Here is a 16,741-nt window from a genome sequence, read left to right as displayed (position 1 = left end):
CCCTCAAACACCCCAACGTATCGTATCTCAGTCAATGTTTAACCCTTTTCCAAACGAAATATTTCGTACAATCGAGAATGTTTTAATTTTTTGCTCGCGCTTCTCGATCTTTCGATTTACGCAACAGCTCCGCGGTCCAGGTTGCGATCGCCTACCGTTTCCAATCAGATTATCGACGTTTAACCGAGCGAAAGGGAGGGAAGGCTGCGGGTCCCGCCACCTTCGTAGGTTCGCCCTTCTCATTCACCCTTACCGAAGCTGCAACTCCGAACTTAAGTTAGGTAAAGATCTGTTATCGGGAGGACCCGAGCAGCGAATCTACCCGCGTCCCCCTTATCTCGCCGCTCTCTCCTCTCTCTCTCTCCTTTCCCTTCGTCGTTACGCAAGCCGCGAACCGACCGCCTGCAACCTCAGGGGAAGAAAAAAAAAGGGAAGAGGTTCCCGAGGGGAAGAAGAAGGCAAAACGGGTTTCGCGCTTCTTCCGACCGATCGAACGTCAAAATGAAAGGAAAAGGCTGATCTCGCTCGTTCGCTCGTAAACTGCCCTGCTAAGGGAATCGATACGAAGCACACCGCGGAGCTTTAGAATATATTCAAGTTATATTGCATATTTTTTTTTTTAATACTCTTTAAGAATTTTTCAAAGTGGTTAGAAATTGGCGAAATATCGCTGGTGGTGCGGATCAAGAAAAATGGATCAACGCTGAGAGAAATTTTGAGATCCGGTTACCGCTCAGTCCTTAAGTATTTTCATTTTTTACCGCGATCGAAAAATATAGTTCCAGGTAGAAAATGAAAATTAGTTTCCAAACAGTTTTTTTTAACGATACCTGTTTTACTCAAATTTTTTAGCTACTGTCACAAATGAAATTTTTCTCAGTGAAGAAATATAACACGTGTAACGTAGTTATGATTATCATTATCCCCAGATTATTATTTTCTGACTTTTTCATCATTTAGTTTTTGGAGTCATACGAATATTGGGATATTCTTGTATTATACGTACCATGGATATTAGTTTAGGATTTTTAAAATACAACATATTTTGCATAGTGCAAAATTTTTCGAACCATCGCAACTTTATTGTAATTGATGGATGGTCGGGAAAAGCACCTCAGGGCGGTTCTAGAAAAGTATTCGAATATTAACAACGAACGTAGGAAAAAAAATTTGGTTTTAAAGGCCTCTCGTACTGTCACCTCAAAAGAGGTAATTTAAACCCGGTCGACTTGGCACGGAATGCCTGGTATAATATTGCATAATATAGGCAGTAAACGCTTTCCCTGCAGGGTGTATACGCGGGTATTCGTTTTATTTATGCAAATATTTCTGCGTATATATCGGCCGCTACCCTCTCCCGGGGCGATGCAAAAATGTTTCGTATGAAAAATCAAAGCGAATATCGTAGGGCTTAGAAAGTTGCCGGGGGGGGCAAAGAGAGAGAGAGAGAGAGAGAGAGAAGATTCCGGAGGGAACGACGATTGCTGCTCCGGTTGAATCTATTGAACATATATATATATATGTATGTATTCGTGTATGGGGCATTCCATGCCAACCCGCAAAAACCCTTTTACCCCGACAAGTTTAGCATTTTTTTTTTGGATCTCATTTACATAATCGACTTTGCTGCAAAAACCACGAGAAAATTTCTGAGAATAATTTGTTTTTTTAGTCCTTGCACAAGCCATATCAAAAACGTAATTTGTTTCTAAAAAATTCACAGACACTCTTTGATGTGAAACGATTATTTTAGGCCCAGAACGAGAGTGTGATTCCCGTTTTTTTTTTTATTTCGACAACGTCAACGCAAGTTGTAGCTTTTTTTTTTTTAACGTTTCGGCGCTTCTTCTCGGAATTTCCGAAAGATGAATCACAACAGGCGATAATCATCTTGAAGTAAAATTAATATTTATTCATATTAAGATTTCATATTATCATCGTATCCGAAACAAAGAAACTAAATAAATGGTACAACATGCGTTGAAATTGTTGAAATTGTTGAAATAAAATGTTTGTATCCCTCTGGAGAAATAGAAACAACCGGAATCACAGACTCGTTCTGAGTTTAAAATCATCGTTCCGCATCAAAGAGAATATGTGTGTGTTTTTTTTTGTAAAAAAGGCATTTTTGAGATAACGTAAATAACGTATGAAAAAAAAATCATTTTTATCAGAAAAATTTTAATTGGTCGGCGTTACGGCCTCGGTGAGTTTGGCACGGAATCCCCTATACATATATGCATTCATAGCCATAGCCATGTATTGCTATGCAAATATTACTTGTACGTACGTACGTATCGCATCGTACAAGTATGTCTATCTGTCCGTTCATCTTCCTCTATCGCTCTCATTCGTCCTCTCACTCTCGGTCGCAGTGTTTAACTCTGTACAACAAAGGGTTCGAAGTATCGATCGACTTGCTTCTTCCGCCCTCCTTCCGTCTCTCTTTCTTTCCCTCCCTTCATACCATCGCAGATGTAATATCGTCATATTTGTAGAGGACAGCATTGTGATAATATTTTTTACTTTCCGTTTGTTTCAGGACCGAGTAAGCAGCGCAGTACCACCGATGCCTCATCTCCCAGAGGGGGTAAGTTGTTTTTTTTTTTCTTTTTATTTCTCATCACTAATTTACACCGATATTTTAAAATTCTTGCATTATTTTTTTTCTAACGCGATCTTCGAACGTCACGTATCGTAATAAAAATCTATAAATAAGCTCGCAGCATCGTCATAGACCTGAACGAGATATAATTGTCTGTTTTAAACGGAAATTAAGAAAAAAAAAACACGACATTGAACTGCATAGCACGACGCAATTACGTCTAGAAACTGAAGTACATTTCGTAATATATTCTTCGTATGATTTATGGTTGAGCTTATTTATAGCGCCAACGTTTGCGACTCATTTCAGTTTTGCACAGTCAACGAATTTTTATGGAAATCTGTTTTCTTATCATCGCCGTATTTCCGCAACTGTCTGCGAATTTTCTACATGTCAATTTTCTGTTGGAAGTGGATCTAAACATATTGTGACATTATTTAACGAGGTCAAATTACCAGAGTATATAATAGCGACAGCTGAAGACACGAAGCTTCCGAAATTTTATTCTTTTTAGACGGTATTATGTCGGGTTTCCAAGAACACATTTTTGATTACGATATTTAGCTTCAGGGCTACTAAAAATTTGCTTGGGACTACGTTGAGAAAAGAAAAGAAAATACTTCGCGTTAAACTCCATTTGTTGGATCCCCTTTAAGACTAAATAACGATGTGCCGCAAATCTTGTAATCATTTATTGAATTGTTTGTGTCTGCGACTTGAAGTGGTCTGCTTAAATCTTGATATTAGTCACGGGTATAACAGCCTGGCTGAATAACATGTGGAACACTTACTGCTTCGCTCCACACGAATTATGAACGAGGAACACGTATTGTCTGTAACGCTAAAAACTTGACTAGCAAAGACCAAGCCGATATCTCATCGAACCCAAAAGATATATCGAGAAATTCGCGAAAACATATTTCAAGATCCGGAAGTTTTGGAACGGACGTTGATGGTCGCTCAGGACATCTTTCTTCATATCAGTAATAGATTGATGAGAAAATTGTTGAGCTAAGAAGGAAAAAAGGATAAATCAACTTGTTCTTCCGATTGAGAACCAAACAATGTTGTATAATAGGATTTTATTCATTCATTACTACGATGATAACCCGTATCATCAACACTAATTACATTAAAGTGTACAAACACCCCTTGACGATTAAAGTAAAATACAACAAACGTGTAAATGTGAAGCAATCGAACTCGGATGTGCTGGTAATGGACCGGAGAAACGCAGCTTATCGATTACAATGGCACGTTAGCTATCAAGTCATCCCAAAACTGTAGACGTTCTTTTAAATAGGAATATTCAACGGCAAGTGTGAGCTTGGAATAATTTCCGATGCGAAGGTCGTTGTCCTTCCCGATTGAATACGGTTTCCACTTCTCGCAGATGCCCATCGCTGGAGTCGTGGGTTTCCTGGAAACATGTTTTTGAGTCGAGGTTTCGAAATGACTGCCAATAACAGGTCCATTCCCATGTTTGATAAGGAAATCAGCTTACCCCTCGATAGCGAAAGACGTCCACAATTCCACCATAATGTTTACCATTTCGTAATCTTTCTCACTTCGAGTTTCGTTGAGACTAGAAAATAATTCCGAATTTGGAAACAGGTACACCAAGTCATCACCGTGCGTCACGCCGTAGTCCACTGTATTGCCGGTTAACTGGTACGTATAGCTCAATACGCCGCGGTAATCGAAGATGTAAAAATATTGTGGATTCACCGACGTTGAAAACTGCTGTCGGAGTGCGTCGTAGGTCGGATACAAAAAGTAAACGTCAGTCACGAGGACTGTCAGATTATCGCGTATCTGCCAAATAACGGAATTATAATTTGTTGCTCTTGGAAACTTTGTTGCGATTGAAATATCCGTGACTCTCACCTCGTTTTTATCTGCTTCGAAATCATTGAAGTAGTGTGACTTGATGGGTTCAATCCAAGCGGCTCCCGAATCCGGTAAATAGTTCCAACTCAACAGAGCAGGTAAAATGCGGTCAAAGTTTGCCACAAAGTCATCAAGCAGTGTCTCATTTTCATACGTGTCTGATAGCAGTGTAAAAAAAAGTTTGATAATGGATTGAAATACGGAGCAGTAAGCAGATTGTATCCGTAAGTTATCCGTTCGTGGTCAAATTTAGGTATTGAAAGTTTTCAAAAACAGCTGTGAGATCCAAACGATTATTTGTTAGCTACGTAAACTTACCTACAGTCATAAGTAATCCGCCATCTTGACAAGCACCTGAAATCCAAGGCAAATCGTGAACCAAGCCATTGCGAATTATATTCTGGGGGCTGTCAGTGAGGACGGCATCTTTAATATTTGGCTCATCAGTTGGACCCCAAACGATTGTCTGAAACCATTCGTGATGATTGAATTCCGGATAAGAACCTACCATGTCCGAAACATCAACTGTCCGCAAACATTCAATCAGAGAATCCGTCGATGTATTGGAACAGCCAACATATTTGCCAAGCTCAAATGCTCGGTCGGCATAAGGGCCGCTAGGTTTGTAAGCCCATGCCGCAAGGGCGGATCCACTTTCCGTTATGTATCTGTGGAAGAGTCCTGCGAAAACAGAAAACAGCTGATTCGATATCGGTGGAAATTTGATGCACTTCGGAATACGGTAAAGCAGACTTCATCGCGAAGGATTTGACTGCAGACACGTTACACGAAAGAGAAACCGCACCGGAAGCACATTTCGTTTTCGAATGTCGACCGAACTTGTTCTTCTTACCAATCGTGAGGTTTGACATTGTCAGAAGATGAACCGAAGCCGCGCCTGCGCTTTGTCCGAACAGCGTCACCTGATCAGGATCACCGCCAAAGTACTCGATGTTACTCTGTACCCATTTCAGGCCGAGGACCTGATCCTTCAAGCCCCAATTTCCCGAAGCCACCTTGTCACCGGTGCTCAAAAATCCCAATAATCCTACACGATAGCTGATGGTTACGAGAATCACGTCTTTGTCGAGGAGGTATTCCGGGCCGTATTTCGACGAATCGGCGTTTCCGCTGTCGAATGCTCCTCCGTAAATGAACACCATCACCGGAAGTAGCGGCGAGGTAGCCTTTCTGGAAAGCTGAACGCACGATCATCTCGTCAAAGTCAACAACCTCGTGTATCGAATTTGCTTATATGATATAATTCGATCGTTTGAAGGAGTGCGTCAGATTGTTCCCAATCCATAATCACCTGCGGCGTGTAGACGTTCAGATACAGGCAATCCTCATCACCCACTATTTCGCTGTTGGAGATCTGAGGACATTCATTCGAATCGACGCTAGCGTTTCGAATCCCATTCCAACCGTCAGCCGCCACCGGATTTGCGAATCTACGGTATAAAAGGACGCGCTAAGAATTTGTTCGAATCTCCTCGGAGTAAATAACATTTTTCGGCGTGTAACTGAATCTTGATCTTTTACCATCGCTTGTGTTTCTTCAACGATAACATTTCAACGTCAGCGTCAAAGGCGTTGAAAATTTCTTAAACAAAATCATAACACGAGGTACGGTGTTGTCGGGTCAAAGTCAGAGACATGTTCTCGTTTGTTTTTGATTTCGAATTCTGAGGCACGATGTTTTTGAAACGACATTTGAGGTATGATAACGTGCTGATCACCCGTTGATGTTACGGTATCAACAGCCGCGTGTCACGTCGTGTAGTAACTCACGCATATATTCGTTAAATTTGACGTAGTTTAAAAACCTTAGATTTCCAATCGGTGGTTGCGCGTAAGGGATTCCCAAGAAAGCCGATACAATTCGATTATTGCGCGTTGTCCGTGTCGTACCTTGCAGTTTTCCTTGGGGGATGCAAACCTGGGCTTCGTTAATACTTGCTTCTTTAGCGTAACTCCTCGCAGTAACGTAATTTTTCACCAGCAATGCCAAAAAAAGGCATTTGATAGAGTAGCTCGCCACCATAACGTCTCGTTCTGGAATGAAACAAAACACTTGCGACTAATGTCCGATCGAACTTTCGGCTTCGATCAAAAATTAGCCGAAGGTTTTTATCGGCCATCGGAAACGGACGAACTCTTGTAGAAATGCGCGTGAGTTTCGAGTCGAGTTAGGTATTGTTGTCTTGTTTCATTTCAATAAAGAAATAAACATATAAATCCTACTTCTTTTATTACTACTATTACGCATAAGATCAAATAATTCCTACACAATTTGAATTTATATCATTCTGCTTTTTAGCCGTTATTATAGAATTTCTTACCAAAGTTAATCTTTCGGCTTTGGTAAAAATCTGACTTTCGATCGGACACTGCTTGTAACGTGTTCGTTCTGTGGTTCACAGCTATCTACTAATCTTCCAGCGTGTCAAATCGTTCCATTTCATCACAATTTATTTATATTTGTATAAAATTGTGTATTTGTATTAAAACCTCACAGGCGGGGTCTTTTGAACCACCCAACGGGGTCACTAGAGCCATTGGGTTATACTAACTTGTCACATTAAAATATATGAAACATAGAAACAAAAACATAATAAAATATTTGAGATTCCTCATAGAAACAAAAACAAACTTAAATAAATTTCGTATTGAAAAAAAAAACCCCTCCATAGTTTAGTTACTGTCACAGTTCATGCAAACATAAAATGCACCGACACCAGAAGTGCACTCATCATGAGCCCAATCTCGACAACTAGTGCATTGTACCCACTCTTCTCCTGGGAGACTGATTGAATAGGACTCAGCGCACACTAGACGAAAATAATCATCCTCTTTGGTGTGTGACGGAAGTTTTGTTTTCTTTACATTTTTTTTCTTCTTCTTATTAACCTTTTTATTATTTTTCTTAACGTGACTAAATATTAGAAGTCATTTGAACATGACTAAACATGGCTCATTCGACCCCAATTGTTGTGTCTCAAATGACCCCTTCCCCGAATTTCATTTAATATGTTGAATAACCAAAAATTTATTGAAAATAATTCATTTATGAAACTTAAAACATTAACAGTAATCATATTAAAATCACAATACACTTACTTGATGACCGTATGATAATATTCGTTGTTTTTTAACCAAATTTCAGTGGCACGAGGTTTTTTTACTTTTAGCACTAAACTTCCAACACGTGCTCCTACCCAAAACAAATGCCGGCCGGCGACTAATGCAACAGTGGCGCGGGTCCCTCAACCCTCTGCTTCGTTTTATACCACCCACCCGTAGATATCACACACCGTGTGCATGATACTATGAGTGGAGCACTAGACCCCGCGGCTCAACAGACCCCGCTCTGCCCTACTTATATAAGTGTTCAGCTGCCTCTGAATTTTTCATTCTCGCAGTGTTTAGATAGGTTTAGTTTTATTTTGTTAGAACGAAAAATGTTGGAATTCTTATGCATATTTTATGTAGAAGAAAATATGAAATATAGAATATTGATATTTCGTATGTTCACCCAGCTTGGTACCGCTTGGTGAACATATGAAATATCAGCATAGTGTATAAAGAATTCCACTTCGTTTGCGGGAATAGAGGGACGTAAAAGACTCTCGGAGGACGTTTGTATGCATGTGTGTATACATGTAATAATTTCATAATGACTCGGTATGAAAAATATCCGCTGTTGAAAATTGCGGGGCCAGTTTCATACGTGTGTGTAATTTTCTATGCGCGCGCGCGTGTGTGTGTGTGTGTAACGCGTATGACTGGAATCTTTGTCTTCCTTTCTATGTATATACGTGTATATGTATACGTATATAATACATACCGACGATGAAAGTCGAGCGGAAGGTGCGGCAGGAATCCGTGCTTTCATCCGTTACAAGCTCCTCGACCCGTTCGCTCAATTCTAATGTCATATCTCTGTCTCGTTTCTAATAATTTCGAACGATATGTAGAGAGAGAGAGGGGCCTATATTACGTACGCGTACCCATTCGCTCATGCACACAGGCATACAGCTGTATCGTATACACATGCCTACGGATCATGACTAAACGCTTCGTTACGTCGCTTTAATTAAGTCCGATAGCTATTGTACATTGTAATGGAAGATTGCCTGGATACGATGTATTCGGAAGATAAGAGATAGCGACAAGAAATAGAAAAGAGAAGAGATGGTCATATTAAGAAAAGAGAAGCGAGAAAGTTACAACGCGATATATTGCAGATTAGATGGATTACGTAAACTACGTAACAGCGATATCAGAGAAAGAAGATAATAAGGAAGATTTTATTCGGCCGGGGCAGTAATTCATAGTCAAAGGATAACGAGTGCATGATATCAGGCAGCGATAGAGAATCGCGCACGCGGTACGTTTATGATAATAGTTGAGCTTGTCCAAGAGATTCGACATTGAAGCGACCGATAATTATATTAGAAAATATAGAGAGGAGATTGTGATAATCAAAGATTACTGTTCGGGGTTTATAAGCTGATTAACGATCATTCGCTAAGGATAACAATACGTAAGCAAATTCAAGTAAAGAAAGGCAAACAAAGATTTTCTAATCAAGCGTAAGCGAAACGATAGCAGAGCGTATTTAGATAATTAGATGATTCGAGCAAAGGGAAATTCAGAAAATGATGCGAGAAAAGATATGATACAAGTAACTTCGTGGCTTCGTATAACAGACGGAAGAGAACTTCACTTACGAGGATGGTAGAAAAGATGTTGAAACAGGGATTAGGTAGTGGGTAGAACGGAAGAGAAGAGGAAGAAACGGAACTGATCGAAGAGAAAAGAAATATCGATAGCGGAAACCGACGAGGAGAATCCGCCAACTTTGACTCGCGGATTTGCACGAGACTTCGCAGAATGAAAGAGTAACAAAAAATAAACGAACACGTATTTCGGATTATCCGTAAACACTCGACCGTTTCCGAAAAAATAACGATTGAATTTTCGGATCGGAAACTGATCGGTTATTCAGTGAGTATCGTAAAGGCTTCGAGTTTCTTGCACCTTGCGTTCAAGTCCCAAGAGAGTATTCTTCACGAATGTTTCTCATTTTGTTAATAAATACAAGGACGCTATATTTAAATTACAATTTCGTAGGCGGTTATACATACGAGGATGAAGTTGGTGACGTTTACTTTAACGATCCACGTTTAAGAAAAATCAATGATTGACGAATGAAAACTCCTTGAAAGTTGTTCGAAAAATTGAAAGACAAGAGATTTCTTTTTCCTCGACAAGTTTAGCATTTTTTTTTTGGATCTTATTTACATAATCGACTTTGCTGAATAATTTTTTTTTTTATTCCTTACACAAGCCATATCAAAAACGTAATTTGTTTCTAAAAAATTCACAGACACTCTTTGATGTGAAACGATTATTTTAAGCCCAGAACGAGAGTGTGATTCCCGTTTTTTTTTTTTTTCCCTTCTTATTTCTCATCACTAATTTAAACCGATATTTAAAAATTCTTGCATTATTTTTTTTCTAACGCGATCTTCGAATGTCACGTATCTTGATAAAAATCTATAGATAAGCTCGCGCAGCATCGTCATAGACCTGAACGAGATATAATTGTCTGTTTTAAACGGAAATTAAGAAAAAAAAAAACACGACATTGAACTGCATAGCACGACGCAATTACGTCTAGAAACTGAAGTACATTTCGTAATATATTCTTCGTATGATTTATCGTTGAGCTTATTTATAGCGCCAACGTTTGCGACTCATTTCAGTTTTGCACAGTCGACGAATTTTTATGGAAATCTGTTTTCTTATCATCGCCGTATTTCCGCAACTGTCTGCGAATTTTCTACATCTCAATTTTCTGTTGGAAGTGGATCTAAACATATTGTGACATTATTTAACGAGGTCAAATTACCAGAGTATATAATAGCGACAGCTGAAGACACGAAGCTTCCGAAATTTTATTCTTTTTAGACGGTATTATGTCGGGTTTCCAAGAACACATTTTTGATTACGATATTTAGCTTCAGGGCTACTAAAAATTTGCTTGCGACTACGTTGAGAAAAGAAAAGAAAATACTTCGCGTTAAACTCCATTTGTTGGATCCCCTTTAAGACTAAATAACGATGTGCCGCAAATCTTGTAATCATTTATTGAATTGTTTGTGTCTCCGACTTGAAGTGGTCTGCTTAAATCTTGATATTAGTCACAGGTATAACAGCCTGGCTGAATAACATGTGGAACACTTATTGCTTCGCTCCACACGAATTATGAACGAGGAACACGTATTGTCTGTAACGCTAAAAACTTGACTAGCAAAGACCAAGCCGATATCTCATCGAACCCAAAAGATATATCGAGAAATTCGCGGAAACATATTTCAAGATCCGGAAGTTTTGGAACGGACGTTGATGGTCGCTCAGGACATCTTTCTTCATATCAGTAATAGATTGATGAGAAAATTGTTGAGCTATGAAGGAAAAAAGGATAAATCAACTTGTTCTTCCGATTGAGAACCAAACAGTGTTGTGTAATAGGATTTTATTCATTCATTACTACGATGGTAACCCGTATCATCAACACTATTTACATTAAAGTGATTCACACCCCTTGACGATTAAAGTAAAATACAACAAACGTGTAAATGTGAAGCAATCGAACTCGGATGTGCTGGTAATGGACCGGAGAAACGCAGCTTATCGATTACAATGGCACGTTAGCTATCAAGTCATCCCAAAACTGTAGACGTTCTTTTAAATAGGAATATTCAACGGCAAGTGTGAGCTTGGAATAATTTCCGATGCGAAGGTCGTTGTCCTTCCCGATTGAATACGGTTTCCACTTCTCGCAGATGCCCATCGCTGGAGTCGTGGGTTTCCTGGAAACATGTTTTTGAGTCGAGGTTTCGAAATGACTGCCAATAACAGGTCCATTCCCATGTTTGATAAGGAAATCAGCTTACCCCTCGATAGCGAAAGACGTCCACAATTCCACCATAATGTTTACCATTTCGTAATCTTTCTCACTTCGAGTTTCGTTGAGACTAGAAAATAATTCCGAATTTGGAAACAGGTACACCAAGTCATCACCGTGCGTCACGCCGTAGTCCACTGTATTGCCGGTTAACTGGTACGTATAGCTCAATACGCCGCGGTAATCGAAGATGTAAAAATATTGTGGATTCACCGACGTTGAAAACTGCTGTCGGAGTGCGTCGTAGGTCGGATACAAAAAGTAAACGTCAGTCACGAGGACTGTCAGATTATCGCGTATCTGCCAAATAACGGAATTATAATTTGTTGCTCTTGGAAACTTTGTTGCGATTGAAATATCCGTGACTCTCACCTCGTTTTTATCTGCTTCGAAATCATTGAAGTAGTGTGACTTGATGGGTTCAATCCAAGCGGCTCCCGAATCCGGTAAATAGTTCCAACTCAACAGAGCAGGTAAAATGCGGTCAAAGTTTGCCACAAAGTCATCAAGCAGTGTCTCATTTTCATACGTGTCTGATAGCAGTGTAAAAAAAAGTTTGATAATGGATTGAAATACGGAGCAGTAAGCAGATTGTATCCGTAAGTTATCCGTTCGTGGTCAAATTTAGGTATTGAAAGTTTTCAAAAACAGCTGTGAGATCCAAACGATTATTTGTTAGCTACGTAAACTTACCTACAGTCATAAGTAATCCGCCATCTTGACAAGCACCTGAAATCCAAGGCAAATCGTGAACCAAGCCATTGCGAATTATATTCTGGGGGCTGTCAGTGAGGACGGCATCTTTAATATTTGGCTCATCAGTTGGACCCCAAACGATTGTCTGAAACCATTCGTGATGATTGAATTCCGGATAAGAACCTACCATGTCCGAAACATCAACTGTCCGCAAACATTCAATCAGAGAATCCGTCGATGTATTGGAACAGCCAACATATTTGCCAAGCTCAAATGCTCGGTCGGCATAAGGGCCGCTAGGTTTGTAAGCCCATGCCGCAAGGGCGGATCCACTTTCCGTTATGTATCTGTGGAAGAGTCCTGCGAAAACAGAAAACAGCTGATTCGATATCGGTGGAAATTTGATGCACTTCGGAATACGGTAAAGCAGACTTCATCGCGAAGGATTTGACTGCAGACACGTTACACGAAAGAGAAACCGCACCGGAAGCACATTTCGTTTTCGAATGTCGACCGAACTTGTTCTTCTTACCAATCGTGAGGTTTGACATTGTCAGAAGATGAACCGAAGCCGCGCCTGCGCTTTGTCCGAACAGCGTCACCTGATCAGGATCACCGCCAAAGTACTCGATGTTACTCTGTACCCATTTCAGGCCGAGGACCTGATCCTTCAAGCCCCAATTTCCCGAAGCCACCTTGTCACCGGTGCTCAAAAATCCCAATAATCCTACACGATAGCTGATGGTTACGAGAATCACGTCTTTGTCGAGGAGGTATTCCGGGCCGTATTTCGACGAATCGGCGTTTCCGCTGTCGAATGCTCCTCCGTAAATGAACACCATCACCGGAAGTAGCGGCGAGGTAGCCTTTCTGGAAAGCTGAACGCACGATCATCTCGTCAAAGTCAACAACCTCGTGTATCGAATTTGCTTATATGATATAATTCGATCGTTTGAAGGAGTGCGTCAGATTGTTCCCAATCCATAATCACCTGCGGCGTGTAGACGTTCAGATACAGGCAATCCTCATCACCCACTATTTCGCTGTTGGAGATCTGAGGACATTCATTCGAATCGACGCTAGCGTTTCGAATCCCATTCCAACCGTCAGCCGCCACCGGATTTGCGAATCTACGGTATAAAAGGACGCGCTAAGAATTTGTTCGAATCTCCTCGGAGTAAATAACATTTTTCGGCGTGTAACTGAATCTTGATCTTTTACCATCGCTTGTGTTTCTTCAACGATAACATTTCAACGTCAGCGTCAAAGGCGTTGAAAATTTCTTAAACAAAATCATAACACGAGGTACGGTGTTGTCGGGTCAAAGTCAGAGACATGTTCTCGTTTGTTTTTGATTTCGAATTCTGAGGCACGATGTTTTTGAAACGACATTTGAGGTATGATAACGTGCTGATCACCCGTTGATGTTACGGTATCAACAGCCGCGTGTCACGTCGTGTAGTAACTCACGCATATATTCGTTAAATTTGACGTAGTTTAAAAACCTTAGATTTCCAATCGGTGGTTGCGCGTAAGGGATTCCCAAGAAAGCCGATACAATTCGATTATTGCGCGTTGTCCGTGTCGTACCTTGCAGTTTTCCTTGGGGGATGCAAACCTGGGCTTCGTTAATACTTGCTTCTTTAGCGTAACTCCTCGCAGTAACGTAATTTTTCACCAGCAATGCCAAAAAAAGGCATTTGATAGAGTAGCTCGCCACCATAACGTCTCGTTCTGGAATGAAACAAAACACTTGCGACTAATGTCCGATCGAACTTTCGGCTTCGATCAAAAATTAGCCGAAGGTTTTTATCGGCCATCGGAAACGGACGAACTCTTGTAGAAATGCGCGTGAGTTTCGAGTCGAGTTAGGTATTGTTGTCTTGTTTCATTTCAATAAAGAAATAAACATATAAATCATACGTATTTTATTACTACTATTACGCATAAGATCAAATAATTCCTACACAATTTGAATTTATATTATTCTGCTTTTTAGCCGTTATTATAGAATTTCTTACCAAAGTTAATCTTTCGGCTTTGGTAAAAATCTGACTTTTGATCGGACACTGCTTGTAACGTGTTCGCTCTGTGGTTCACAGCTATCGACTAATCTTCCAGCGCGTCAAATCGTTCCATGTCATCGTAATTTATCTATATTTGTATTAAAATGTGTTATACTTACTTTTGTAAGTGTTCAGCTGCCTCTGAATTTTTCATACTCGCAGTGTTTAGATAGGTTTAATTTTATTTTGCTAGAACGAAAAATGTTGGAATTTTTATGCAAATTTTATGTAGAAAAAAATATGAAGTATAGAATATTGATATTTCGTATGTTTACCCAGCTTGGTACCGCTTGGTAAATATATGAAATATCAGCATAGTGTATAAACAATTCTACTTCGTTTGCGGGAATAGAGGGACGTAAAAGACTCTCGGAGGACGTTTGTATGCATGTGTGTATACATGTAATAATTTCATAATGACTCGGTATGAAAAATAGCCGCTGTTGAAAATTGCGGGGCCAGTTTCATACGTGTGTGTAATTTTCTATGCGCGCGCGCGCGTGTGTGTGTGTATAACGCGTATGACTGGAATCTTTGTCTTCCTTTCTATGTATATACGTGTAAATGTATATGCATATAATACATACCGACGATGAGAGTCGAGCGGAAGGTGCGGCAGGAATCCGTGCTTTCATCCGTTATAAGCTCCTCGACCCGTTCGCTTAATTCTAATGTCATATCTCTGTCTCGTTTCTAATAATTTCGAACGATATGCAGAGAGAGAGAGAGGGGCCTATATCACATACGCGTACCCATTCGCCCATGCACACACGCATATAGATGTATCGTATACACATGCCTACGTATTATGACTAAACGCTTCGTTACGTCGCGTTAATTAACTCCGATAGCTATTGTACATTGTAATGGAAGATTGCCTGGATACGATATTGAAGATAATTGCGAGGGTGGAAATCATGGTATCCTGAATAACAACGATGTTATTAAGGATAAAGATAGTTGGACGCTCGACGCGGTAGCGTCAATTTTTCGGTGATTGAAGGAAAGGAAAGGAAAGGAAAGAAAAAGATAATGGTGGAGGTTCAGACAAGACAATGGTAGAGAGGTGACGGGGGTCGTAAACGATTAATGAAACACAAGGAAATCTGGTAAATTGGTAATAGTATCCGGTGTGTTGCACCTTGCGTTCAAGTCCCAAGAGAGTATTCTTCACGAATGTTTCTCATTTTGTTCATAAATACAAGGACGCTATATTTAAATTACAATTTCGTAGGCGGTTATACATACGAGGATGAAGTTGGTGACGTTTACTTTAACGATGCACGTTTAAGAAAAATCAATGTTTGACGAATGAAAACTCCTTGAAAGTTGTTCGAAGAATTGAAAGACAAGAGATTTCTTTTTCCCCGACGTTTCGTTGCGTCAACGTTACCAACATCATCCCTCGCGACGCGACGGTTAGGATGTTGCAGCGACTGAGGTTGCAATGAGAGTCGAGCCTGGGGAATAAGTTGAATTGACCAAGTCTGATTAGTTCGGATGAGATTGCCGCGCTATTCCCGTTTCCCACCCGTTAAACCTTCCCTCTCTTCCATTTTTCATTCCACTTCGCTTCAACTCCTAGTCGTGCCAATTGCATCCTGCAACTCGCTCCCAAGGGCTGCTGGGAGGGCGCTGGCTAATCTCCCTTGACGCACCCGCGACGACTACTCTCGTTGTTGTTGTTGTTGTTGTTGTTGTTGTTTCCACATGCCGCAGGGACGGCGGAGATTCAGCCGAATGGTGGGTAGGTTGCAGTGTTCGGTACAAGGGTGGATGGTAGGTTGTGGACTGGACACACTGCGACGATGCGATGTTTAGTGCAAGTTTACACTGCGAAAAATTGAGTAAAACAGGTATCGTTAAAAAAAATGTTTGAATATTGTTGGAATTAGGAAAAACGAGGTACGCGTCAACATTTTGCGATATCGTCGATCCTTTTTCGGTAATCGCAACGCAAAATCAGTTTCCGAGGTTTACTCTACTTTTTTAGTTTGACAAGGCTATAACGTCAATTTATTCCCGGACAAGCGTTAAATTTTCGCAACGGTTGCAAGAAAATATAGCAACGGCGATCGTAACGAGAAAGAATAGTAACGGATACTAGACTTTCCGGTACCAGTTAAAAAACAAATTTTCATTTTGTACATAGAACTACATTTTTTGATTGCGGTAAAAAATGAAAATATTTAAAAAATGAGCGGTAACTGGAACTAAAAATTTCTCTCGCAGTGTAGCGCAATCCCACCGCGTTGTCTTATATCGAGGGTGATCTTCAATGCCTCCTTCACCTTCAAGAATACTGTGCGACATCGTCCCTTTCCCCCGAATTGCACCCTTATTTCAAACCCTTCTTTATTATAAAATGCACACCGATGCCCAAAACTGCGTATGCACCTAACATCTCTTACTCCTCCCTGGCTTTTTATGCTCGACGTGACGATGCCGCTTTGCAGGAGGGTGGTCAAAAACTCTAGTGGTTTTGGATTGAAGGAAAAAAGACGAGAG

General features: G+C 40.4%; 3 protein-coding genes across 5 annotated transcripts in view; 1 reads left to right on the top strand and 2 right to left on the bottom strand.

Annotated features, from left to right (window-relative positions):
* tei (teiresias) overlaps nucleotides 1-16,741 on the top strand; it is a 169,705-nt gene that overhangs the window by 48,166 nt on the left and 104,798 nt on the right. For all 3 annotated transcript variants that reach the window (XM_046634042.2, XM_046634043.2, XM_046634041.2), the window contains exon 2: nucleotides 2,543-2,590. In XM_046634042.2, the coding sequence (XP_046489998.1) occupies nucleotides 2,543-2,590 (48 nt within the window). The remainder of the gene's footprint in view (nucleotides 1-2,542; nucleotides 2,591-16,741) is intronic.
* Nucleotides 3,681-8,393, bottom strand: LOC124222749 (juvenile hormone esterase-like). Its single transcript, XM_069137833.1, has 8 exons — nucleotides 8,343-8,393; nucleotides 6,322-6,550; nucleotides 5,808-5,946; nucleotides 5,349-5,694; nucleotides 4,814-5,176; nucleotides 4,493-4,653; nucleotides 4,110-4,420; nucleotides 3,681-4,025 (listed from the first exon to the last, which is right to left on the bottom strand). The coding sequence occupies exons 2-8, from the start codon at nucleotides 6,537-6,539 to the stop codon at nucleotides 3,851-3,853; spliced, it is 1,713 nt and encodes a 570-aa protein (XP_068993934.1). The 5' UTR covers nucleotides 6,540-6,550; nucleotides 8,343-8,393; the 3' UTR covers nucleotides 3,681-3,850.
* LOC124222748 (juvenile hormone esterase-like) lies at nucleotides 11,023-14,267 on the bottom strand. Its single transcript, XM_046634044.1, has 8 exons — nucleotides 14,189-14,267; nucleotides 13,673-13,901; nucleotides 13,159-13,297; nucleotides 12,700-13,045; nucleotides 12,165-12,527; nucleotides 11,844-12,004; nucleotides 11,461-11,771; nucleotides 11,023-11,376 (listed from the first exon to the last, which is right to left on the bottom strand). The coding sequence occupies exons 2-8, from the start codon at nucleotides 13,888-13,890 to the stop codon at nucleotides 11,202-11,204; spliced, it is 1,713 nt and encodes a 570-aa protein (XP_046490000.1). The 5' UTR covers nucleotides 13,891-13,901; nucleotides 14,189-14,267; the 3' UTR covers nucleotides 11,023-11,201.

The sequence above is a fragment of the Neodiprion pinetum genome, chromosome 7 (genome assembly GCF_021155775.2).
Source record: "Neodiprion pinetum isolate iyNeoPine1 chromosome 7, iyNeoPine1.2, whole genome shotgun sequence".
Lineage (NCBI taxonomy): Eukaryota > Metazoa > Arthropoda > Insecta > Hymenoptera > Diprionidae > Neodiprion > Neodiprion pinetum.
This window is presented reverse-complemented; position numbering and strand designations above follow the sequence as displayed.

What these genes read in the sequence shown, in the direction of transcription:
- LOC124222749 (XM_069137833.1), bottom strand. Translation starts at nt 6,539, where the DNA reads ATGGTGGCGAGCTACTCTATCAAATGCCTTTTTTTGGCATTGCTGGTG. An exon ending in AATGTCAAACCTCACGATTG is followed by an intron (nt 5,177 to 5,348) that starts GTAAGAAGAACA and finishes CTGTTTTCGCAG; the next exon opens with GACTCTTCCACAGATACATA. An exon ending in TCGAAGCAGATAAAAACGAG is followed by an intron (nt 4,421 to 4,492) that starts GTGAGAGTCACG and finishes GTTATTTGGCAG; the next exon opens with ATACGCGATAATCTGACAGT.
- LOC124222748 (XM_046634044.1), bottom strand. Translation starts at nt 13,890, where the DNA reads ATGGTGGCGAGCTACTCTATCAAATGCCTTTTTTTGGCATTGCTGGTG. An exon ending in TCGAAGCAGATAAAAACGAG is followed by an intron (nt 11,772 to 11,843) that starts GTGAGAGTCACG and finishes GTTATTTGGCAG; the next exon opens with ATACGCGATAATCTGACAGT. An exon ending in ACGTCTTTCGCTATCGAGGG is followed by an intron (nt 11,377 to 11,460) that starts GTAAGCTGATTT and finishes ACATGTTTCCAG; the next exon opens with GAAACCCACGACTCCAGCGA.